Below are 26,712 nucleotides of genomic sequence, written 5' to 3'. Positions count from 1 at the left end.
GAATGCAGGAGTAATAAGATGAGCTGTTAGTCATAATCCAAGTGATAAAATTTAACTTACTCTAAGTGATAAAATTTGACTTACTCTAAATGGCTTAAAGGAAATATTCTTAGTTTGATTGGTTTTAGTTTTGGAGGCTTATTTTGATGGCTGGATAACAATTGCCAACACTGTTTAAACAGCAAATTTGTCTTTTCCAAGTATTTTAACAAATATTATTGATTAATTTTATTGACTTTCATTTGCAGGCATCAAAAAGAACTGACTTTTCATAGAAATTTTTAATAACATTTGAAAAATTGAATAAGATTTGAGACAGAAAAGGCAGTGTAGGAAAAACACAGGTATAAGTGAGATGAAACAGGCTTTGAAATTGAGGTAGGTGATGATATAGTTTGAGGGTCAGCATGACAAAAGTTTCCAGAGAGAGAATAGAATTATGCAGGACACTTTAAGGTGTAGGAAAAAAACAGCTGCAGAGAGTGAATGAAAGCAAAGAAGTAGATTTTAGATGATCTGTGTTGTTGAAATCTTTTTCTTCTGCTTCAAAACACAGCCCTAAGTATTCACTCACCCAGAACTTCTGTTTCTGTCCATTTTTGTCACGTAAGGCTCCCCACCTTTTAGAAAAGAACGGTACTTTGATGAAACAAGTAATCAGAAAATAAAAGCATGTCTTAGCTAGTTGTGATTACCAGTATCGGAACAAAGCATGAATAACAAACTCTGATGATTCAAATGAGGTTACCTGCTGACCTGCTAATCACAAGTCAAATCGCCATTAGTGATGACAAAAACTTAAAACAAGTGTAGTTTCAGTTTTTCATTGCAAAGACCTGTTTTCATTGACAAGACCTGTTTTCATTGACAGAATCTCTCTTCTGGTGAGCTTGCCTGCTGAACTGAACTGTATAGGAATATTAAAACTAATGTGAACACTGAAGACCCCTAAGAATGTTTTTGTTAAAAGTCTCATCCAGCACTTTTAGAGAAATAAATGGTGAGTTCGGACTGAAAATATTCCCAGCTTTTCTCAGATCAAATTGAACTGCTGTCAGCCTCATCTGTTTTATTGCATGGTATGGGGGGGTGACCTCTAAACTTACTTAATCATCTTTGAAGACATGTTAACTTTTATGGAAGTATCTATGAAATCATACAAGAAATTTTTCCCATCTGCCATCCCCACCTGCCAAGTGACAGGATTTTCATAGTTGTATACCTGTAGTTGAACTGCATAGTACTCTGATTTTTAGGCCTCACTTTATACACAGGGAAAAAGAAGTTCCAACCCAATCACCTGGATGTATTTCAGTGAGCAAGAGTTACGCTGCACACCTTAGGTAGCTAAGTACACATGGTTTGCCTGCTGGAGCTTAAAGAGCTCTGTCTTGTTTTGAATTTATACAGCAAATGCTTGTCTAGTTACTATTCACTACTCATGATGCTTGGGTGCCTATACAAGGGCACAAATAAACAGAAAACCAAAGATGTGAATGTTTAGATGGTTTTCCCTAGCGTAAAGTTAATCCTAGGATATATCAAATGCCATTGACAAGGTGTGTACTGGTGTATATTCCATCAACATCACATGTTTGAGCTGTATTTGCAGTGCTCCATTCATTTTCAAAGGAAACCAGCAAAAATATGATGAGAAATCCCACACTGTGAATGGGGAAATTGGGATTTTTCTGTCACCCTTTTATTTGAACAGTGATGGTGGCATCAACTCTCCTTGGTTAACAGTGAACCATCATTTACATGGAATACCTGCATTTTCAGCCAAAGGGAAAAAGGAAAGGAAGACAAATTGGTGACTAGCAGAGAGATGAAGCGTGGATTGCAATTGCAAGTACAAATTGTAGCTACTGATCATTAAATTCATGGAATCATAAAAACAGTATTTGCCATAATCACCCTGGAATACAATTATTGTTTTTTTAAAGAGGTCTCGTGATGCTTTTTCTTTTCATTACCACATGAATGTTCAGGGGTTATCAATAATTGCAGTTTCTTTGCCAAAGGTATTTCAGATACAATCTGTCATGATCATAAATTTAAACAAAAAAGATATATCGGAGGCTTTTGAATTTCTTATCAGATTCAGAGTTACTTCTTTACTCATGAGCATTTTACTAAAAAAATTACAGCAGCTGTAATGTGAAAGTCCAGTATTCACATTAGTCTCAAAGACAGAGAAAAATTGCCTTGAATTTATATTCATGTATTCCTGCATTTCGTACTACACATAATTTCTCTCGCTTGCTTGAGCATGATGATGACCAGTTCCCACAGGGTCACATTTCTGTGATTAAATGTATTTCTAACATTTGTTACTTTCTAAAAGAGTCAGCTTCTAGTTTCATACATTGATAGGAATTTACTGATTCTCAGAAATGTTTCTAGATGAAAGAAAACTTAGAAGCCAAGGTAGAAAAGTAACTTTTTTTATCTTTGACAATAACATATCCATGAATTTAGTTTCCCAGGATTTGTGTCATCATAGTCAGATACATAGGCACTTGACATATGCATTTTATTTACAGTTTAAAAAGAAGAGCTGCTTTCTCAGTAATGAATGCCTATGAGTATTCATCAAATACTCTAAATTAAAGTATATTAAATTAAAATATAGAGGAGTGCAGCCAGCAGGTCAAGAGAAGTGACTGATCTCCTTTTTTTTTGGACTGCCATTCTGTGCCCAGTGCCCAGCCTTGAGCTTCCCCACACAGGAAAGGCATTAACAGGCTCGAACAAGATCAGCAGGAGTCCACTGAGATATTTGGGGTCTGGAGCACATGATGTATGAGGAGGGCTGAGGGAAATGGCTTTGTTCAGCCCTCAGGAGAGAAGGCTCAGGGCAGATATATTTGTTGCCTTCTTCTTTGCAAAGGGTGGGTAAAGAGAAGATAGAACAGACTCTCCTGATACATTGTGGTGGTCCCCCCGCTGCTTCCCTTCCACATCCCCTACTTGAACCTTAACCACCAGTGGCAGTAGTGATGGCTGCATCCAGCTTACTCTACATATCATTCCAGATCATTTTCCCTGCAGAGTAGCAGCTCCGAGAAAGTGTTGATTGGTCCCTCAAAATCTTCAAAACCAATATTAAAAACAAAAAAAAGCATAATCCTAAAGGAATTAGGTGAAATAACTAAACTCCCAGTGGAATTCTTTCCCAAGTGTAATTGACAGAGACTTTAAAGTGAGTTGACACATTCTTGGACAACATCCATTAGAGAACAATATTGCATTTTCTGGAAGATGACCAAAATAACCTAATCACACTCTTTTGTTTGCTTTTGTGATTATTCCAGCTTGATATTTACTCCAAATGAATGTCATTTTAAAAGCAAAGAGATTCTGGATCTCATTACTTGGACAGACAGGGAATTTCTTAGGGTTATTTTTGCAAAGCTTTAGATCACTAATGTCCCTACCTTTGATATTCTTAGGAAATCTTTCAACCTTATATCTGGGTTTCAGCTAGAATAGAGTTAACTTTTTCTCAGTAGCTGTTACAGTGCTTTGATTTGGATTTAGAATGAGAGTGATGTTGATAACACACTGATGTTTTGGGTTTTGCTAAGTAAGGACTTTTTTTTCCTTTCGTCTCATGCTCTGCCAGTGAAGAGGAATTCAAAATAAACTAGGAGGGATCCTAGCTGGGACAGGTGACAGAAGTGACCAAAAGGATATTCCACACCATAGAACTCATGCCCAGTATACAAACTGGGGGAAGTTATCCAGAAGCGCATCCAATCCGGGTTCAGGAAGGGGGGTTCTGGTGTTGGTCAGCAGGTGGTGAGCAATTGCATTTTACAGCACTTCTTTTTCCCTTTTTATTATCACTTGCCATTGTTATTGTATTTTACATTATTTATTAAACTGTCCTTATCTCAATCTACAAGTTTTACTTTGATTTTATCCCCCATTCCACTGAGGTGTGTGGGGAGACAGACAGAAGGAGCTGAGAGAGTGACTGCTTAATTTCCAGCTGGGCTTAAATCATGACACCATTTCATATCCAAACTTTCCATTTCTATTAAGAAGAAAAAGAAGAGATTTTAAGAAACCATTAAGAAGGTCTGTCTATCAATTACTGAAAATAACTTTTAAAAGGAAGTTTTCTTCTCTGTGGCAAAAATATTTTGCAAGAAATACTCCACTTAGCTTTTCTAAAAGAAACTATCACAATCTTCAATCAAAAATAACCTTGAATAAAAAAAAGTAATTTCACAAAACTGTATTCAGTCCCCTTCAGGAGAAAAAACTAAGCAATATGTTTCCATTTACTCAAAGGAAACCTGCTCAAAATTACTGTAAAAAGAATTATGTTGCTCTTTTGGATAAAAGAATGAGTACTTGTGGTCTTATATAAAATTATTTTCATAATTTTGTGTACAATTTTATAAAGTAGAGGCACCTTAGCTGTCCTTTTCAGTAATAACTTTTCCTTTATATTAGCTCTGTAGAAGCAGGCCCTGAGTATCCAACTCTGCCTGACAGTTAAAAAGCTAGAATACAAAGACTGTTTCAGTAGTGTTGCAGAGAATGGAAATTGGTTTTATTTGAACATTTCCAAGTTTGTTTTTCAATATATTGTACCACAAAAATTAAGGTGGACTTCACAAGAAAAGCATAAAGAAAATTATCAGGAAATAAGTAAGCTGATAATAAATCATTGAATAAAATAATAAAAAACTGGAAATAAAACCTAATACAATAAAAAAGGTGTATCAGCAGTGGCTTCAAAACCAAGGTGTTTTGGCAGATAACAGAAACTAGGTTCAAGTGTGCTTACAGTCACTTTTATAGGTAAAATGCTCTTAGCAGCAAATACAGTGAAGACTTCTAAAGAGTGTGCTAAATAATATTACACAAACTCACTCCTTAGGACTGAAGATATGAACTGAAATCTAATAAGGCATTAAAAATAAAGAGGAATGACAGATCTTGGATCTCAGGCTAATTTCTGCAGATTAGGTGTTATTAGTAGAAGTCAATGCTTTGTATTAACCAAGGGTTTAAACTGCTTGCTGGCAAGAAATATATGCAGTCCAAAACTTCTCTTCTCAGTTTCTTCCCTGGACTTGGTTGTATAACTGTCATGATGCTACCAGAGAAAAAAAAAGTCTAACTTTTGTGTGTCACGTCCTATTCTTAGTGCTGAATCACAAAAGCCTAGTACATTTCAAAAACTAGCAATTTTATCTACTCAATTAGACAAAAGTTTCGTTCCTAATCTTGTATTAAAAATAAGAAGGTTAGGGTCACTGGCTAATGTTCACCACAAGAGAAAGCTTCTTAGAAAATGGTTGCTGGAATTTGAAATTATAGTTTTGCCTAGACTTTTCAACATGAGAGGTGAGTCAAATTGAGTCAGTGAGCCAATAGTTAAATCACTCCCACAGATCCCACAGATGTGCTGTAATGAATTGTATGGGGGACAGTCTCATGGATTTAACTGCATGAATCATCAGACACTGTATCTTTTCCCCATGATCTCCTCATGTATTTCTCTTTGCTGTAAAATACGTTTGAGCGTTGCTGTTTAATTTTTAACTATAACACCTGACGCTGATTGTCTGACAATGATAAAGTAATTATTTTTTCTCCATGAAAGAAAAAGGGAACTCATGCCCAGGTTTCTTTATTTGGGAAAAAAAGGGTTTGGGTCACAACTTTTGGTGGTTTAAGATGTTACTTGTTTGTAGTTATTCCGAGTGTAAGCTCGAGTGAGGGCAAGTAAAGGGAAGAATATAGAGAAAAACATCTCCAAAGCCAAAACTCCAGATATCACTAACAGTAGTTAAGACTTTGGACTTTGCATAGGTGAGTCATTTAATTGTGTATTAAATCTTAGAATGCTGTTGCTCTGTCTGGCTGTCCCCTCAACAGTAAACCACAAGCTCTTTGCCTCACATATTAATTTTATCTCCATTAGTATGGCTTTTTGTGTTAAACATTCAACCAATGCTTTTTCAGGGCATAGATGTTTCAGTTTAGTAGTTGGCTAAGCCATTTAATCTGCTGCATTATTCCATTTAAATCTTTCTGTGAATTGCTAATTAAAATAGAGGGGAAATGTGTTTCCAGCAAATGCACATCTCAGTGTCCTCTTTTTAAAGCCTTTTTTCATTCTGAGCACCTTCCAAGCATCTGAAAATCTATCTTGTTCATGAGAGATTATCAAGGCTTTTAGTAATATTATTCTTGTTTCCTCCAAGCCTTAAGGTGATTGTCCATAGATTTAACTATAGCCAAAGGCACCGGCTTTTGAGACTTCCTGGATTTTTCAGTGTCAGGGCTTCAGCAGATGCTTTTTAGTGAGGTATGGATCATATATTGTAGTTTGGCATGGATACTAAAATGACTCAGAAATAAAAGTTTGAGAGAAGATTTGTCTCAACAAACATTCATGCAATGCAATGCAATGCAAACATTCATGATGGATACTTTACTTCACTAAGTTGGAAATGAGATTTGTTTGAACTAGAACCACAGCTACCATCCAAAGCACTTCCTTTACTGAACTGTACTTTCCTTACTAAAAAGACTACGGCATTTTATACCAACAAATCTGCCCCAGGTTTTCTTTTCCTATGGACATTACATTTCTTTTCCTGGATGGAACAAAGAAAGCCAGAAGAGTAGAAAGAAGAAATTTTAAAAGCCTAGCCAATCAACAAACAAACAAACAAAAACAAAAACAAAACAAAAAACCAAACAAACAAATTTACAGAGAATCTAGTATAGAATAGATATGACAGGTTTGTTCAGAAATCCTAGCTTAAATGCACAGATCTGAAAGAAATCTACCACCAAGTTCATCTTTGATGTGAATTTAGCCTTTTTTATTAAGAGACCATGAGATTAAAATGATGGTTTCATATGTCATTTTTCATCCATCAGTCTTCTTAAAATAACAGAGTGTAGATGAAAAAATGAAAATTACCAAACTAATAGTTTGTCCTTCTTAGTCCCACTTGCCATTTGCAGTTTCATTTTGCCTCTTTAACTTATTTTCATTCTGGTGTCATTAAGAGCTGTAATTGTGTATGTACGGATCCATGAATGCATGTACGTACATACACACATACATATGCAAGATATTCTGAAAATACTGTCTTACTATGCATATTATGCACCAGTCATTTTGGTTTTAAGCAACTTCAAGATGCCATTGCATGTGAGATTTCTGTAATCTAATCTAGAATTTTTCATTTTAGCTATTTAAGTGTGATGTTATCCCACAAATTCTTTTATAGTCTACAAGGAGAAATCAGATCCAACAAAGCAACTCAGCTCACCTTTAGATACTCAAGCTAGAGCAGATGAATAGCTATAAAAGATAAAGGAAAACATGCTGAGGTATGTATGAGGGATTTTACTTTTCTAAGTCAAAACTTAGCTGTTATGTATCCCAGTCTCCATTACTCACTTTTTCTGCTTACCTCTCTGTGTCTGGAATACTGACGCAGAAGCTGCCTGAGAGATCCTGCTCTCTCTAAGTATCAGTGGGTCAGTCCATCCTGCCTTCAGGTTACTGAAAGCCCTGTTTCACTGTCTAGAGAGACTGACCAAACCCAAACACTCTGCTCCCCGCAACAGCCTCCGCCTGGCTGTTCCACATTTTCCCCTCCTCCTTCCATGCTATTCCGTGTTTTCATATTTTCTCCTTGAACCTGAGGTCACACAGTACCTCAATGGAGATAGACTCCTATTGGGGTTCCTCCTCCTTGCCATGAGGTCCTGGGAGAGGGGACCCTGGGGTAGAGGCATGGCCTAGGCACGGGGTCTCCCTGCTCCCTGGTCACACGTATCCTAATCCTGTTCCCCATTGGTGATTTTGTGTTCCCCTGCCCGGGGAGGACCCTGGTTGTCCTGTGATTGCTCAGTTCTTCAGCAGTCCCCTGGCCATGTGGCTGGAAAATAAAGATCTCTGAAACTTCTATCAAAAATCACTCCCTTTTTCTTTCCATGGGCCTCGCTGTCTATGGATGTTGCAGGAGACCCCACTGCAACAGACTCCCAGTCCTGTCAGAGCTGATTTTATAAATAAGCCTTTGAATGATAGAAAATAACTTGCAATTTCAAGCTGCAGAACAAGGGAAGTGAATCTAAACATTTAAAATCCTTCTGGCCCAATGATCAATTAGGCAATTTATATGTGCATTTCTGGTTTTGTACAAATAGCTCTTGCAAGCTTCACCAAAATGTATTTGCATTTTATCACTCTATCACCCTATATGTTGTACAGTTCATGGGCAATTTAAGGCACTTTCAAAAATGTTTCTGAGATATTACAAATATCAACTTAATAGGGTCAGTCATTATTATGGATGCCCTTTACACATACTGAATCTCTTTTATGGAAGGGGTTATAAATAAAAATGAGCCTAAAATAAGCATCAACCCACACAAAACTGCATTTTTTATCCTATCTATCAGTATGTCTCTGCTCCTTTTTGTCTCTCCAGGAGCCATCTCAGCTAAGCAAAATGCAACTATTCATCACTATTTTTATTTGAAGTACAACTATGAGGAGATTCCCATGAGTTTTTCATTTAGGTCAAGGTGTCTACATTTTCTTTTGCTCCCAACCTATATATGAGTGACAAAGAACTTATACCCACAACACATATTTTGCATTCAAATTCATTGAAACTAATAAATGATATTAAAAAGTGATGACTTAATCCTGAAGACATTGAAATATGTAAAAAAAAGTGGTTTAGAGTTCATGATGCAGAATTATATTTTATGGCTGGATTTATCATTGCTAGAAACACCTAGCCTAGGGATCCAACAGTCTCCAACTTGTCAAGATCTAATTCAATTTTTACTATTAAACAGCTCTGCAAATATTTTTATATAGCACAGTCTTGGAGGCCACAACATTTGTGCATTAGACAATTCAAGGCTTGGTAACTCTTTATATTGTTGGATACACTGGAATCCATTCAGGAATATTCAAATTAAGTAAATGTGTTAGTAAGAAAATGCATTCTCCCCATATTAAATCCTGAACAAGTCTGAGGTTTCCTACATAACATCATATTCAGTTTTCTTCTTTTTCCTTCACTTCTTATGTCCTTCTTCAGTACATGAGACCAGTCATCTTTCCTTCTACTCTGTGTTTGGCAGTGACCATTCAGCACATTCCTGTGTCTCAGTCAAGGCACTCAGGTTTTGCTCAGAGTAGCTCCTTGCCTGAGGGTTGTTATCTTTTCTTTGCACAGCCTGTCAGTTCCCATTCAATTCAGCTTCCACTTCAGCATAGAAACACAGAATCACAGAATATGTTGAGTTGCAAGGGACCCAAAAGGATCTTCGAGTCCAACTCCTGACCCTGCACAGGACACCCCAAGAGTCACAGCACGTGCCTGAGAGCATTGTCCAAATGCTTCTCAAACTCTGTCAGGCTTGGTGGTGTGGCCACTTCCCTGGGGAGCCTGTTCCAGTGCCCAACCACCCTCTGAATGAAGAACTTCTTTCTAATATCCAACCTAAACCTCCCCTGGCACAACTCCAGGCCATCCCCTCGGGTCCTGTCACTGGTCACCACAGAGAGGAGATCAGTGTCTGCCCCTCCTCTTCCCCTCACAAGGAAGCTGTAACTGCAATGAGGTCTCCCCTCAGTCTCCTCCAGGCTGAACACCCCAAGAGACCTCAGCTGCTCCTCATATGGCTTCCCCTCAAGGCCCTTCAACATCTTTATTTCCCTCCTTTGGATGTCCCCAAATAGTTTAATATCTTTCTTATATTGTGACACCTAAAACTGCACACAATATTCAAGGTGAGGCTGCCCCAGTGCAGAGCAGAGCAGGACAATCCCCTCCCTTGCCCAGCTGGTGCTGCTGTGCCTGATGTCCCCCAGGACACAGGTGACCCTCCTGGCTGCCAGGGCACTGCTCACTCATATTCAACTTGCCATTGGCCAGGTCCCTTTCTGAGGCACTGCTTTCCAGCATCTCATTCCCCAGTCTGTCCATACATCCAGGGCTGCCCCACCCCAGGTGCAGAATCTGGCACTTCCCCTTGTTGAACTTCATATGGTTGGTGCATATAGTTGGTACATTAGTTATCTTCTCCTCTCTCTCTCCTCAGCCATCACTTTGTCTGCTGGTGCCATTCTTGCATAGTCACTCATCTGGGTAGGTTATTCTGCACAAATGTGGAGCATCTTGTCTTAGGGAATAGTTGTCATCACCTATGCTTGCGCCAAGCATGCTTCACAGCCCTTCCAACCCCTGAACTCACAGCCTCACAGCAGCTCATCCCTGAGCTAAATTATCCAAATTGCACTGCAAATTTTACTGTCTAATGTTATTGGTTTCTCATGGCTGTTCAAATATACCTGAAATACACAAAACCCAACAAAAAACACACAAAACCCAACATATACCATCTGTTCTCCATAAACATCTTTTCCTAATTCAGCCCTCCATTTTTCTACACTAAATTCCAGTTTCTCTTTTTCATTGCTTCACAATATTTTCTATAGTCATAATTCAGGAGCTTTTCCTCTGCTAGGCTGAGTCAATACTTTTTTTGAAGCAGTATGAAGGATGATCTTTCATAAGCCTGCTGCTTCTCTTTGCTTCTATGCCACTATCAAGCACACTCTTGTAATTCATAGCCAGCAGTTTCCACAGCTATATGCATTTCCATGCCCTTCATGAAGACATCTTCACTAAGACCACAAGCACAAAATGCACCTTATTTCACAACTTTATTTTCTTGAACTACTTGTTGAAGATACTCTCAGTAATCTTCCTAGCATGCACGGAATCATTATTTATATGATATTCTAGACCACCAATAAAATATTTGCATGAGATTCCCCAGTCATTTTTCTGTGTACGCACTTGCTGATTTAATAAATTCATCCTTTCATATTCCCTTCATGTCAAAGAATAAAACCTCGTGGTGTGTTCAGTAATTCAAGCATATGCATTATTAGATACTTGTCTTCTTAACATAGTGGCCCTGGTCTACATTTGAGAGGAAATCCACTGGTGTACTACACACACGCTTCTGAAGCAGTTTCCCAAATAAAATCACCAGCATCTCAGCAACATTTTATTTCTATTCAAGGCACAGAGAGCCCAGACTGCTGTACCAGTAAGCTATACCATTTAATTGGGAGGTCACTGTCAATTTTTATGTTTCTATTTGCATTCACAACTTGATATGTACTTGGAATATTTGTGAATACCCAAAAAGTATTTTTATTTATATTTGTGTGTGTGTGTGTGTATGTGGGTCTTTTCTATATTTATATGGGGTTTAATGGCTTATTCTATAAACACTATATTTGAAGTTTTTGAACCAATATTAGAGTAGATTAAGAGACAATGGGTCTACACTTCTTTCCAATACTCTCTAAAATTCTCAGACAAGGCAGCCTTATATTGGGAGGTAGCAGTGTTCCATCTGTGACAGTCAAATATTTGGGTTCCAGACTGGTCACTGAAATTTTATTACACCCATGAATGGCAGAGAAAAAGGGTAAAAGAATGTGCTTTACTCACCCAAGGAGTTTGACTGAATGAGTTTTCCATTTAGATCCTGCTTTCTGGGAGTGGCGATATATTCCCTCTTTGTAAAGGAAAAAATCTTCATACACTTTCATTATCGCTGAAAAACAATAGGAAAATCACCACAGTCAGCAAACATTACTTCTATTCCTCTTTGCTCCTTGCATCTTACCAGTGAAATTCTTGTGTGTTGGACTGCATTAAGTGTACTTTGTAATTAATCTCAAAGCATCAATTTCTCAGAAGTGCCCTGTTGTGAGCAAAACAACAGAAATACTTCAACAGAGCTCTCTCAAAGGTCTCTTATAATTTTTTTTGGTTTTCCATGTTGTGGAAACTCCCTGTCATTGACTTCTTCCGATACAGTAAGAAGAAACATTGCCTCGTGAAGGCTTACATAAATTTTGAAATCCAATTCAATAAAATGTATCTCCTCAAGGTTCATGTACAAACTACTCAGTTCTGAGTAGCATCTGCATATTCAAGAAAATCATTTAACAGAAAATGTGTAGCCTGTGAAATATGGTGGAGTGACATGCCTTTTTCTGAAACCTAAAGTTCGTCAAATACACAGTAATGTCCTTAAAGAAAACTAGTTTTTCTGTATATGTATAAATCATGACTTTTAGGTAAAAGTGTGGGAAAAATCACTCCTTTTTTTCATAAAAATGTAAGGTGAAAGAGTGATGAACTGGAAATTTTACGCAAGAGAATGAAGATTACAAGTTGCATCTTATGCCTATTTGTTATTTCTTAGGAGTATCATTTATTTGTTTATTAAGAAAATAATTCTGGGTTTCTTTTCGACATATGTTCTGCCACCTTAGTTCTATTTGCTTTATGGTGGGCTAGCAAATCCAGAGAAATGAAAATACTTTTCAGGTCTACATTACCTTTAAATTCCAGTGAATTAGAAACATTAAATAGAATCTTAATTCCAGCTTATTTTTAGCTTATGATTTTAACTGACACACAGCTTGGAACATGAGAATTAGTGTAATCCAATTTCCTAAAGTCTTGCACCTTGGGAGTCCCATAAAGTACAAGTTTCACTGACCATTTTTTAAGTGGTTGCACTATTTCTAACATGTGCCTGGTATAGATCTGCAGTATCCAGTAAACTGAGCTCATGCAGTCATTTTTTTCTGTCTGGCACACTTTGAAATTTCTTTTTCTTACCTGAATATTTTCATAAACTTGAAGGAAATTAGCTATCTTTACAACCTCTATCACATTTGGCTGAAAATATAAAACAGTCACAAATTTTAGGGGATGAAAAAACTTCTCAAAACCTAGTGAAATAAGGCCATTTGCCCAGGAAACCTGGCTAAGAATGTACTTTGTTAATGAGGTTACTCACATAAAAAAATGTAAAAAATGTAAGCTGATAGCAATACACAGGATTAAACAGCCATGATGCCTCCTAGGTGACAAGTTGGGGATATGGCTATATCAGTTAAATCAGAAAAAAATTAAATGTTTTGAATTAGTAGTGTTACAGCTTCTGTCGAGCTGCCTGACAAACCAGAGCTCACATATTGATAGCCACAGACCAAGTGGAAAAATACACAAACTTTATTCTGTGTTTCTAGATGCAAGCTCAGGACTCCATTAGAGCTCTTTTCAAAGGTCCCCCTCCTCCCTCTGTCCCCAGGACCACCAGTGCACAGAGCAAGAAATTTAACTTCTGCTGATGTCCCTGTACCACTAGGTACAGTATCACCTGTAGAGGTTTCTGAGCTGCAGAGAATCCTGTGGAGGGAGAGCTTGAAAATGATAAAAGGGAACAGAAAGGGTGAAGAACACTCCTGCTAGCCTTATTCTAGGTGAGGGTATCACAGGGGAAGTGAAGGGGATAAGTCATTCAAAAAATTACTGTAGAGGCTTCCCTGGATCTTGTTTTGATACCTTGGCTAAAGGGAGGGAAAGAAATGAGGTTGAACGCAAATACTGCAAAATTCATACCTCCCATGGGAGAACTGAGGTTCAAAGATCTCATCTGTCATCAGGCTGAGACAGGAGAAGGTAGTTTCATTTGTGAGTCACATTGTTCTTGAAATCAAGGTCCAGTTTCAGAAAATAATCTATTCTTTATCAGCAACTCTAAATAATAGACTCATAGAATGCCTTGAGTTGGAAGGGATTTTAAAGATCATCTAGTTCCAACCCCCTGCAATGGGCAGGGATATCCCCTTCCATTAGACCAGGCTGCTCAAAGCCCCATCCAATCTAGCTTTGAACACTTCCAGGAATGGAATGGTGTTTCCCTGTTGGCTTCTGTTCCCTCAGGAGTCATAGGCTCAACTCTGTATGACTTCAGGTGTGTTCCAGAGTGGCCAGCACATTTCAGAGGCACAGGCAGAGGATCATCACTAGCACCCCGTCCCTCTAACTTTGCATCTCATCCCACACCTTGCCACAGACAAGCCTGATATTGTGTCCCTTCCCCATCACACCTTTGTTGAAGCTCTGCCAACAAAGACCCCCTGTTCCTGAGCAAAGACCCTCCTTTCTTTCTTCAAAAGGTGAGTCCCATCTGATGCCAGCATGCCTGATGTTTAGGCCATTCCATTGTCAAAAAACCCCATTTTATCTGTGACACCAGCCATGGAGCCATGTATTAATAGACTCAGCCCATCTGTTTCTTCCAATGTTGCTGCCTTCAACTGTAAGTACAAAGAATTTAACTTGTGCCCCAAATGAGACACGTTCTTGTCTGTGAAGAGATACCATACCTAAATTTTTTCCATTAAAATGAGGTAGGAATTTTTGAAGTGTGTTTCCAAAATAACTTTAGTTTATGCGAGATAATTTTATCCATGATTATATATTACATATATACTGCCTGAGCACGCACCCGTGTGTGTGCATATACATACATTTGTATATATATGTAAATATATATATCTATGTATATGTATATACCTTGCAATCAGGAGCTAAATAATGATACAGTCTTTGGAGTTAGAGTGGTCTGGGTGCATGAAGTACAGGATGGACAAAGATGATGAGAATTCTAGATCTAGGACTGAGACATTTTTATTTATTCAGTGACTTTGTCCTGATACATACTGTGACTTGGACTGAACGAGATGACCACAGTCCACCACCTAATTTTTTTCCCTCTGGCATAGGAGAGACTTTGCATTTCCCAAAATGAATGGATTAATTATTAATGAATCAGAAAAGGCAGCGATTTTCTTAAGTTTTACTGTAGTTCATGCATGAGCTACTTCAGTCATGCTGAGCTTATCAGATCTATGCATATAGATGCAGCAGATTAAAAGATTGATTCCTCTATGGATTCCCCTGCATAAAATGCTTACATAGGAATTTTTATCTCTTTTTAATCATGCAAAGACATGAGAAATAAAACTAGTAGCTACAAAAGGAAACAGAGTTTAGCCCTACACTAATATAGGGCTTAATTAATATAGCCAAATGCTTTCTAAGATAATTTTCTTGTGTTAGTAAATATAAGAATTTTTCCCAAGATCATGATAGCTGAATTTGTAAGTTTTGTGGGGTCAAAACTCTGATGTATTGCTAACAATGTGTGAGCCTTTCTTTTAATCAAGACTGACTAATGTGTGAGAAAGGATAATTTTCCTACCTCAGCATTATAATCATCAGAGTATTTCCTAAAGCCCATTAAAAAAAAAAAAAAAAAAGGATGAATGGCCAATATTAGATTGTCCATTTGAATGTTTTCAAAGGATTGGTGAAATATTACTGCTTGAAAATTGGTTTCTTAAAAAAACTAGTATTTCCTCATTTGAATCCAAAAATGCTAATTGCTCAGTTTCTGTACCATGTAAGACAATGACGTAGGTCAGAGAGAAATTGTCATTCAAACTTGGAAGCTGTATAACACAAAATTTTCAATTACATTCCTACACCTACTGCTTCACAGTTGTTAAAAAAACATAATTTTTCTTAACATTGAATATGTTCAAAAATCAAAGTCCATTCATCATCATGATCTTTAAAGGATCTTGAATGCTTTCCAGCTATTAAACATTACTTAGTACATTAGGTAAGACTGTCCCTAAGCACTCTGTAAGTTCTTCAGGAACGACAAGTGAATGAATAATGGAAAATCTCCTTCAGTATTTGAAGATCATATGCAGAAAAACAGTATGATATGGTTTTAAAATTAGACTTTTGCCCTGGCTGCATTTGTAATATGGGAAGATAGAATGAGTGACAAATTACAGGATCATAATTGTGATTCATTTAAAATTCATATTACAGCCAAAAGAAAAAACAGAATGTGATTTCACACAATGATACATACTCTCGGTAGAGAGTATGCCTTTATGTAGATCTTGATTTTTCCACGTACAGCATCACCTTAACCTCATACACGAAAAGCATTAAAATTTTTAAAAATTACATGAATTGTTGAGTGCCTAAATCCTGAAAAATGGCTGAATATTGATTATTTTATGTGTAAAATTTAGTACTAACAGATTAATCCAGCAAAATGTTTATACACAGACTGTGAACTCAATATTTGAGGCCTGAAAATCTATCTTGAGGATCCTAATTTTTATCATTTTCTAAAACCAGCAGAAATTACTGTCTTTGTATTTAGATCAAATACAGTACGGGAAAGAATATTTTCCTTGAGTAAACATATTTGGACAGAACAAAAATAAAAGAGTGATGATCCGTTAAGTCTGAGCTTCAGATTAATTGCAGCTGCCCACATAACAAGCTTTAAGAAGTAATTTCAACTCCATGATGCACCAAAATGAGTTCTATCTAATAGTCAAAACGATCTGAATAATAAATTTAGGATTATGATAATTCCTTATATAATTAAAGGCAGTAGAAATGCAGAAGTCCCCTGAAGTAAAATCCTTTGGTTTTGCATCAGCCAGCCATCCAAGACAAGCAGACATCCTGCACTATGACCTTTCTCCATCACCCCAAGGCCCACATCCATCAACCTCTCTAGTTACACTGGCCTGGGGTGTGAGCAGGAACCTGCATTTTCAGCTGTTGCCATCCACAAATGGACAGTATCCAGGGTAAAAAAAAAAAAAAGTTTCTTGCATTTCCCTACTCAATGCTGAAGTCTCTCTGTTTCTGACCACTGAGAGGTCAGGGATCTTCATTGCAGAGTTCAGCAGAAAAATTCAAAACTGATAGGCCTCAACAAGAGCATTTGTGCTCTGAAATGAGAAATTCTGGGGTATTTCAGTATTGAATGATTTGCTGGAAGGCCCATATAGTTCAGCGTTACCTTCAGAGGAGAGCAGGCCTGGTGAGTTGGCTTTGCCAGTGGGGGAATCAACCCCAGCCCTATGGAGCAGAGCTAACATTTAATTCCACCTGCACAGCTACAGATTGCTATTTCACCAATGACCAAAGAACTGCCATGAAAAAGGGCACATGGATTTACTGCACACAGATTTTGCCCAAATTTTCAACGTATCCAGCTCAAGGTCATTTTACTCATTACAGGCTCTGATGCAGTCATGCTGCCTTTAGGGCCATGACTTACCCACCAAATGTCCTTGGATGAACTACAGTGCATATGACCAGTTTCTTCATTGTGGCAAAGAATTTGTGTTTTCTAATATTTGGATACAAGGTCATTGCACAGTCTAATTATTTCAATAATGTTACCATCCTTTAAATTTACCATACCTTGCACTGGTCCTCTGTCCATGATTTCTTTCATTATATCGGTTTCCTGAGAGGAGGTGAGAGCAGCAACAGAGAGGGCAAGGGAAGATAACACATTTTATTAAATAAAATTAAAACTCATACTAATTTATCATTGTGTGCACATATGTATAGTATAAATATACCATTGTACTTGTGCTTCTGCTGGAGAATATTTGGTTTACCAAATTAGCAAAACCTTCAGAAACATGTTTAAGAAGAACAACTGCACTGTTGTAACTGCATATTTTCTTTTCTGTCTCTAATTTCAATGCGACCACAAATTATCAGCTTTAAAGAGATGATGTACAACTGAGAAACTATAAAGAATTTCAACTCTTAGAAAAATTCAAAGGCAACCTAAAGGAAAATTCACTGCTCTATTCTTGAAGTTAAGTGAACATATTAAAATATGACAGATAACATTCAAGCCCCAAAGGAGTAAAATTGGTGAGACAACAGGTGAATGTCATGAACTTACTTTTGAGGACACCCTGTAATGAGAGGCACACCGGTATAACCGATTGGATTTTTCAAAAGCATTGGGACATGGCCCATTTGTATAGTTTTTTCCATGTTCACTTGACACATAACAGCGATTTTCTGCTGATGGCCCCAGGTGTTTGTTCCAAAACGATGGATAACAAGCATATGATACAACCCTGTTCAGGTATTTAAAAAAAAGAGTTGATAAGAAGCTTGCTTAAACATTTTTGTCATTTTATTTCAAGCTTTTAATTATTTTGCAACTGGTGTATTTCAAGTAATATTCTTCAGAGTTGTGAATGACTCGTATCTACAACTGGATGGCATTTGCTTCAATTGATATACATGATATTTATGATTAAGTTTCCATTACAGTAGTCCTCTCCCCACCCTTCTCCAAAGAGAGGGTAAAAAATGTGTTTAGCGCTTGTCACATGGTATATTCATCTCATTAACAATGCATGAAAGTTCACCCTGAAATGGATCAATAAATTACCAATACTGTCAATAGGCTTATTTTAGAAAAAATGGCTTGTGAAACAGGATGCATGCAATACTGTTAGACATTTCTGAAACAATATACACATTTCTGTGTTAATGCCATGAAAGCCTAGGAGAGGGTTTCTTTTAAAGAGCATAATTAAATATTTTGCTGAAGAAGAATATTTTAAAATAGGCAGTCCTATAAAAAGCATTTGTATGTAGGTAGTTCATCAATTATACTGGACTTTCTGAATCTGAGGAAGTGAAAACAGTATTTCTACACAATATGGAGTATAACTATGTTTGCCAGTGTATACTTAGTCGTCAGGAGTTTTACAAGATGAGCTCATATATGTTTCAGCTATTTTGAGTAAGAAATGGCATTTTCCCATTAGCATTTGGTGATAGAAAATCTGAGAATGTCTTTTTCCTTCTGCCCCGACTAGATCACATACATCCAGAAGCTTCAAAAGCAATTCTACTTAGATGAAAAGGGATAGTAAATTTAAGGTTGTTAGGCTGTTATTGCTTAGGTCTTCAATCTGGTCACTGACAACCCCTTTTGATTCCTTCTGAATTTGACAGTATTCTGGATTCATAGGTATCCAGTGGGGAACAGCAAGTATTTTGTCCAAGCATGCACAGATTGTTACTGCTCATTTTTTAATTTATTATGCTGTGTTTCTTCTACCAGGTAGAAGGAAATCTTTGGTTTATATATGTACACATCTCTAATTATTGATAAAATGTGTCTGTCTCTATATGCATAATCATTCCATTCAGCACTGATGATAGATTTTCGAAAGAAACACAGGATTGCTGCTGAGTGCAATCAGGCCTGCAAGGCAGAGAAGGTGGGCAAATACAGTCCTTAGAGCATGATTGACAATAAGCAGGGCAGGAGCAGGCAATTACAGCCTAGTATCAAGTATTCCTCAGGCGTACTTAGAAACCCCTCAGAGGGAGGCAACAGAGGAAAAATTCATTCCTGGGATAGGGATTTTTTTTTCCCCTCCTCTCAGCTGGACTGTCCCAATGGGCTTGTCACAGGTTCTGCATGGATGGGTCTTATTTGTACAACAGAAGTGAAGCAATAAAAGCTGCACTGGCACACTGGAGCTGTGTGGCTATCCAGATAAGATCACTCACTCTGAACCAGGAGCCACGTTTGAATCTTTTCACCAACCACAGTTTCTGCAGACATGTTTAACATAATTGAACAGCTTTCTGCTGAAGCATGATTTTGTATGTACTGAAGCACCAGCACACCAGCAAACATTAAAAACGCTTCAAGGAGAAGACCTTGCCAAAAGATTCTTTACAGAAGAAAAACAGAAATAGATGTGAATATGTTTATATGCACAAATATAGATACATATATACAAAAATAACGTTAGAAACAAGCAGAATCCAGGTACAACCAGGAAAACTCTGTAGTATGTCCATACATTCTTGACAGAAGTAATTTTCAGTCATGTTTATGTGTCCAGTCTAATGAAAATTTTTGTGGATTTATTGGATTTATATGTTTGAATTGTGAGATAAAAAAACAATCTTAAACGTTAGACTATGCTATTTGTAAGTTGGCTAATAACAATAACATCTTCCTCGTACCCTGCAACTGCCAAGAAACCAAGGTAAAAATCAGATTAAGCCCTGTAGTGATTAGAAGCACTATTTGCATTCAAGTGTCTAACCTTAATACTACCTGAAAATGAAATTTTTTTTCCTCATTCTTGATGAATATAACCTTTTAGTTTTCCTTATTAGTTAAAATAGATACTTTCAAAGAACACTTATTTCTCCCAAATTGTAGCTTTTAACTGAAATACCTAAAATTAATAATAATTAGTAATAGAATACATATTTATTCTTTAATTAATGGAGGAAGATAAAGAGAAAGAGTGATATTTAAACAGTGTTTCAGCTCCACTTATAGCAGATTTCACTGTTAATTGGGTGTTCAGTGATTCTAAAACGTCAGGTCTCAGCACTGGCCTAGCTTCATTGAGCTTTATGGAAATAGTTTTCTGACTTCACTGGGGATAGTTTAGGTCAGCACTTGATTTTTCTGAACATCTGTCAAAAACCTGAGCTAAGCACACTCCAGAAATCAAAACATCGGAAACTTCAAACAGCATTGAACACCCGCTGTGATAATTTACAAGGCCCCACAAAAAATCAATGTATTTTCTCCCTATTGCAGGGTATGGAAATAATAAAAAAATGATTGCAATATAATGATTCCTAAAAATAAGTCACCTGAAAGTGTGAGGAAGCAAGGACTATTCGACAGGGCTCATTCAAAAGACACTTCTAACTTCTATGCCATAAATTTCCAATTTTTTTCATTGTCACAGGTAAAAGGTTATGGATTATGAGGTTTAGCTACAAAACTGATTAAATTATTGGTCCGGTGAATTAAAAAAGTTAATTTTTTTTTTTGTTATTCTCGATATTATTTGCTCTTGGCTTCTGTCAGAGACTTAACACTGGGCTAGATGGACCCTTGCTCAGATCCAGAAGAGCTGTTCTTGTGTATTTCCAGTATCTGTTCTAAAGATATTTGGGTATTTCCCTTAATGTATTTATTTGTGTCTGGAAATGTTGGGATGGATTTTGAAATATCATTTGAACTCGAGGGAAGAAAATCAGATTGTAGAAATGTTTATAAAAATAAGTAAGTAGGGATACCTTCATATGTGGTACTTTGATGGCAAATCAATGATCAGGGATAAAAATGGTAGCAGGAAAAGTTCTGTCATAGCCCAATGATGTTGTACATGCTGGAGTTAGCTCCATGGCAACAAAAAAGCTTAATAAGTGACTAAGAAAATAATCTTGGATTGCTGAGATTTGTTGGAGATCTAGTTAGTTTCCAAAAATTCCTGATGGTTTTCACTACTGCCCTTCAGATTCTTTACTCAAGACAATCAGCTGCAAGAGGCTGGTGAACACCATGAGGCTGAGCAATAAGCCAGTACTTGGGAGTGTGGAGGTGAAAAGACGGTTCACAGGTGTGCTGTGTGAGCTGCGGTGCTGTGGCTCTAAGTTTCCAGGCTTACATCAGTCAGAAAGCCTGCTCAGCACACCACTGTCACACTGCTACTCAGTCAGGTCAAACTTAATGTTACTGAATTCACACCTGTGAGGGTACAGCCAGGCTGATAATGAACTGTCCTGTAGAGCTTCGGCCTGCCGTGCTTTTCTTTTAAGAAAAAGCTTACTCTTTTATACTTAAATTGCATCTGCATAACAGGCCGTGTCACTAGCCACAGCGGTAAGGTCAAAATAATACAACATTCTGCCATAGGAAGAATCTTATTATTATGGGGCTCATGGTAGTTGTGCCCATACAGGGATAACAGTCAGAGGGAATAGAAGACTAGGAGATTGTCCTACTGCTGCATTCTTTACAGCTTTTCCTCTAAAAATAACTTGCTCCAGCTATTGTGGAGATAGTGCTCATAAATATTATTCTCATTTCTTCTCTTATCTACACCAGCAATTCTTGTGCTCCTGTTCTTAACAGGCAAGAAAACAATCCAGAGAGAAAGAGTTGGAATTACTCTCCCAAAAACATGAGCTACTGAGTAAAATGGGACTGCTCTTCTAGTTATAGAAAAGTATTGCAGTTTAAAAGTGCTTACAATTAAAATGTCAAGTTATGACTTTCATTTCTTCATGCAGAAATCCTTTTCCCTGACCCCCTGAGGTGCTGAGAGGCTTTTGCTGGGTAGAATCACTCAGCTAAAGGATCTCCTGCTCAAAACCTAAATGACAGCCAATTTAGTGTTGAAACCCTGAGAGAAAAAGGCAGAGGAGCACTCGATGTAAACTCTCCCTATAACAATACAAAATCCTTGTCAGGTCAGAAATAGTTTGATACACTTGCAGAAAGCAGAATTATCACTTGTATAGTGTGACAGGTCTTCTCCTGGATCCCCAAGCTGTCATGTCAACTACAAAACATCATGTCTGACATTCTTTTGCTCTTGTCATGGTTTGTTTGTTATATAAATAAAATTAAATGTCGACAGAGAGAACACCTGAGATCTCTCTGTCTGTCAGTTTCAGATATAGCAGAGTAAGGGATGAGATTGTATGAAAACAAGACAGGAAACAGATTTTGGTATGGAACAGAAAGGACAACAAAATTCTGATAATATGAAAAACAGCAGGATTTGATTACATGGTATCTAAAATGTGGTTATTGACATTCTCCTGGAAGGCATTTCCAGGCACACAAACTTCAAGGAGTTGACAGAGAACAGGCAGTGCAGATTTACCATGGCAGGTAATGACTGGCTCCATAGAGAACAAGGAAAGCAATAGCTATCATTTACCTTGTCTTTAGTGACATTTTCAGCATAGGTTCCTGTGGTGTTCCTCTAGTTTACTGGGTTAGGTTAGTTGCTTACAAGGTCAGCTGTGGACTGGCATGCTGAAAGGTCGACAGGTCAAAGTGACTGGTGTCTGTTTATTAATGGCATTCCCCAGCAGACAACACAAAAGCAACATTTTTGCATCTCTGTTAACAATCTGGACAGCTAGATGTAAGGCACCCTTAGAAAGTTTGTGGAGAATGCAAAACTGTTGGGGAGGGATTAGCGTGCATGGCTGCCATTCAGAGCAGCGTTAATAGGCTGAAGAAATGAGCCTGACAGAAACATCCCGAAGTTCAGCAAAGACAGATGGCAAATCCTGCCTCTGAGCCAGAACTGCCCAGGCACTGGCAGGGCACTGCCTCTGCTGTTTCACAGAGAAGGACAGGAGGCCCTGAGAAACAGAAAGTTGAATGTAGGTGAGCAGTGAGCCCTCTTGGCAAATGTGGACAGTCAATACTGGGCTCTGTTATCAAGAACATTGCCAAGATGTTGTGAAAAATTAATATTCCCCTCAAATTCCTACTCAGCAGATGGAGTTGTATCTTCGCTTACGTGTTCCCCAGGAAAGACGCTGACAAACTGATCAAGACCAGTGGAAGGCACTTAGGGGACTGGAGCTGAGGCAGCTGGGCTTGTTCAGTTCAGAGAAGGAAAGGCAAAAGAGTATACAATTCCTGTCTTCCACTATGTAAGGAGAGGTATAGAGGAGACAGAACAAAACTTTTGCAGATGCACAGTGAAAAGTTGGAAGGCACCCATCACAAGGCCTATCAAGGAAAATGCTGATATGACAAAAAAGTGTTTGACCATAAGAGTGGTCAAAAAAACTGACCTGCTGCAAGAAAGGTTTTGGAACCTCCATCCTTGAAGATACTAAAAATGTGTCCAGGGACATGGTCTAAACAGTCTGATCTAATTTCAAAGTCATGCTTTGAGCAAAATGTTGGACCAGGTCACCTCCAAAAATTCCAACCAAAATAAATTTGTGATTCCATAAATGATTATATCCCATTTTAAAGTTTCTAGCTGTTCATGAGGAATTTGACAGCTGTTAACTCTGCTTAGTCTGACCTGAAGGAAGGATCTAGGTACAGTCCTTAACAGAGTGTTGCATTCTGGAACACTCGTGGGATGAGATTATTGCAATTTGCTTTGTAGAGAAAAGATGTTTGATTCTTTTGAATATTCACAATATTGTCTCATGCAACTGGCTGCTTACTCAAGGTTGTTTAAAATGAAGAGCCTATATCTCAAGAGACACAAAAGTTTTGAGTCCATTTACAGTGTTGTCTTATCACAACTTAAGCAACTGGTTCAATTTAAAATTATCTAAACAGCCAGATAAAACATTTACCCATGTGTTCTCAGATATCTCCAAGCACCATCAATACTTCCACCATTACATCCATGTTGGTTCCTGGTATCACAAGAGATCAAGTTCTGAGCAGAAAGGTTGTCTGTGACCTGACCCTTGGAATGAATTGCTATTCTATCTGCTGCAACACCTGTATGGAAATAAATTTTCTGTTATCAAAAACAAGTAATTACTCACAACTTTGCATTTGTTTTTGTGAAAGAGGGATGGAAATACAACCTCAATATTTTCTGTCTGTGCAGGTATCTTTCCTAAACAATACTGATATAATCTGCCCAGACTTTTGTGAGAGAGGACTGGGATATTGCAAAGTATCATGAGCAACTTTGCTGAAATATGACAAATCCCTAGATTTACTGGCTATTATAAAGTCCCACATATCTAAACATCAGATGAGACATTTGCATAATTGTCTCTACCATGTTTGTAAAAGTTTGTTTGCATATTCATATGTGGTTGCCTTCAGCAGAAGAAGCAAATACTTTCCAACTTTCTGCAGCTGAATCTCCAAATCTCTTTGCTTTCTTCCTATTTTTCTTTCCTTTATGTGAGGGGGAAAAAAAAGGAGAACAGTCCTATGAAGAAGAAAATTTAAGACTGAAAATATGTATTGGTTTTATTACAAAGAATATTTGGAGATGTTCATATTAAAGTGTAACTGTAGGACTCTTTGTACCTCCTTCCCTTATCACACAAAATTATTCTTCTGGGATAGACACCTTATCTGAATTCACTCAGATAATGATGATTCTTAGTCCTTATGTATTTATGAACTGATTTAATGCAGACTAGGTTAACTAAATTGTGGGTGAAACTAAGGTACTTCTACCTTCTTTATCGAATGACAATGAAACAATCATTAAGCCTCACTTCTGGTCATTACCTGTGATTAAATTTTATTTGTATTACTTTAAGCCCCAAATTTTTTACTTTGAAAATAAACTTTTAAAAAATCTCTTGAAATTCAAATCCCTGTCAAAATCAACACTAACTTTGCTGAGCTTTGAGGAGGACTTCAGAAAAGAAAGTTTGTTGATGTAAACTATATTTTGAGCTTCTGTGAGATGTCCCATAATAATGAATTTATTTTCATAGGTATAAAAGCCTTTTACTGTAAAGTTTTGGAATACTTACAGAAATTATTCATGATAAGAAAAAATTATACAGCAGTGCTTGTCTGTTCATTGAGCAAAAATTAATCTTGTAAATTCAGATTGAAAATGTTAGATGCACCTAAAAAATATGTGAAGGCATCTCACACTATATAGCTTTGAAAATAATTATGTGAATTCCTTATGGAAAGGAAAATTCAGACACAGTATCTGGAAAGTCTTCCCCTCAGTGATCTCTGTTCATCTCTGCAGTAATCTGTCAGAAGAGCTTTTAAAAGCTCTCTTGGTTTTCTCTTTTTAAATGTGCAGTGGATAAGACATATCAGAAAAAGAACCTGTTCAGTCTGTTTTTTTCAGGGAGCTGGGATTATCTGGAGTAAGTGCTCCTTTCCTTCTCTTACTGCTGTGATTTAAAGAAGCAGTTGTAGAAACCTGCACCTGTGAGGACCCACTGGCCAAATTAAGTCGTAAAGATTGATTGCATGATTTTTTTCTCTATCTTTATATATCCAAGTATGCACTGAAATTTATTGCAAGAAAAATGTACATTTTTACATCAGAAAAACTGATTTTTCTAGCTTCTTTAGAGAAAGTGACCATTGTGCCCATTTCTCATAAAACCAGAATTGGTAGCACATGAGGTTGGATTGCATTATTGACATTTCTTACAGAATTTGAAAGATTGTTTCTTACACAAATATTTGAGCAGTTTTAGGTTTTTCTTCTCATAAATTTTGAAAACATTTTACCCAATTTTCTTAAGTAGCAAGGGTTGGACACTGTTAAATGCATAAACATATAAATACATGTAAAGAAATTAAAGCCTGCCTGTTTTAAGCTTTCAAGTCAAGCATGTAGTTGCACAGAAAGGATGGGGATTTTTAAAAAATTACTCTACTAGTTAAGATAAAGTGCATCAGTCAATTAATTTTCTACTTTCTGTCACAAAAAAAATCTTATGTTACACAATTTTATGAAAAGCGAAGTGCTGCAGCTTAGATTGACATTTTAAGACTTTGGAACAACACAGAGGGAAAGTTGTAGCAATTTTAAAAGTTCCTATTTGCTAATAAAAAGTGAAAAGTGAGCTGAAATTATGTTGTAACTAACCACTACAGTTTTCATTTCACATATAACATCACTGATACTTTTAAAGGGAAGGAAAAAAATATTACTTGCGGTTGAAAAAGCCCAGGATGCTCCACAGTTTCGTTGATCCAAAGGATCATGAATCCACTCAGGCCATTCATAAGTCGCTGAAAAAATTGCAGGAAACTTTTCTTCTGGAAGTGACTTTCCCTAAAACAAAATGTAGAAGATCTGTATATGCTTCATTTCCTATTTTTATCATAAATTCTACTGTAATTTTGTTGGTAAACTTGTTAATTTTTAGACTGCAGAAACCTAAAGCATTGGCCCCTGTGACTTCCCAAGCAACTCTGAGGTGGTTTCCCCATGGCTGGGTGCTGTAGACCTCTGAGAGCAGGAGGATTCTGGCACTCCATTAGCTGAACTGAAAAGCTGAGCTTCAAGACTGCCAACCTGAGTAACCTGACCAGTTTCTCTCTGATTTTTATCTCAAACAACAATCCAATGAAATTTGCTAAGTATGACCCAGCTGGCATTTTTGGAATGAAAAGCCCTCT

At 37.3% G+C, this 26,712-nt stretch overlaps 1 protein-coding gene across 1 annotated transcript in view; it reads right to left on the bottom strand.

Moving 5' to 3' along the window:
• The window catches only part of TINAG (tubulointerstitial nephritis antigen), a 45,741-nt gene that overhangs the window by 2,845 nt on the left and 16,184 nt on the right, over window positions 1–26,712 (bottom strand). Inside the window, exons 5-10 of the mRNA XM_048299344.1 lie at window positions 26,242–26,365; window positions 23,934–24,084; window positions 17,704–17,884; window positions 17,205–17,250; window positions 11,541–11,646; window positions 575–620 (exon numbers count right to left, since the gene is read on the bottom strand). Of these exons, the coding sequence (XP_048155301.1) occupies window positions 575–620; window positions 11,541–11,646; window positions 17,205–17,250; window positions 17,704–17,884; window positions 23,934–24,084; window positions 26,242–26,365 (654 nt within the window). The remainder of the gene's footprint in view (window positions 1–574; window positions 621–11,540; window positions 11,647–17,204; window positions 17,251–17,703; window positions 17,885–23,933; window positions 24,085–26,241; window positions 26,366–26,712) is intronic.

The sequence above is a fragment of the Corvus hawaiiensis genome, chromosome 3 (assembly GCF_020740725.1).
Source record: "Corvus hawaiiensis isolate bCorHaw1 chromosome 3, bCorHaw1.pri.cur, whole genome shotgun sequence".
Lineage (NCBI taxonomy): Eukaryota > Metazoa > Chordata > Aves > Passeriformes > Corvidae > Corvus > Corvus hawaiiensis.
Note: the sequence above shows the minus strand (reverse complement) of the source record. Positions and strands in the feature narration are given on the sequence as shown.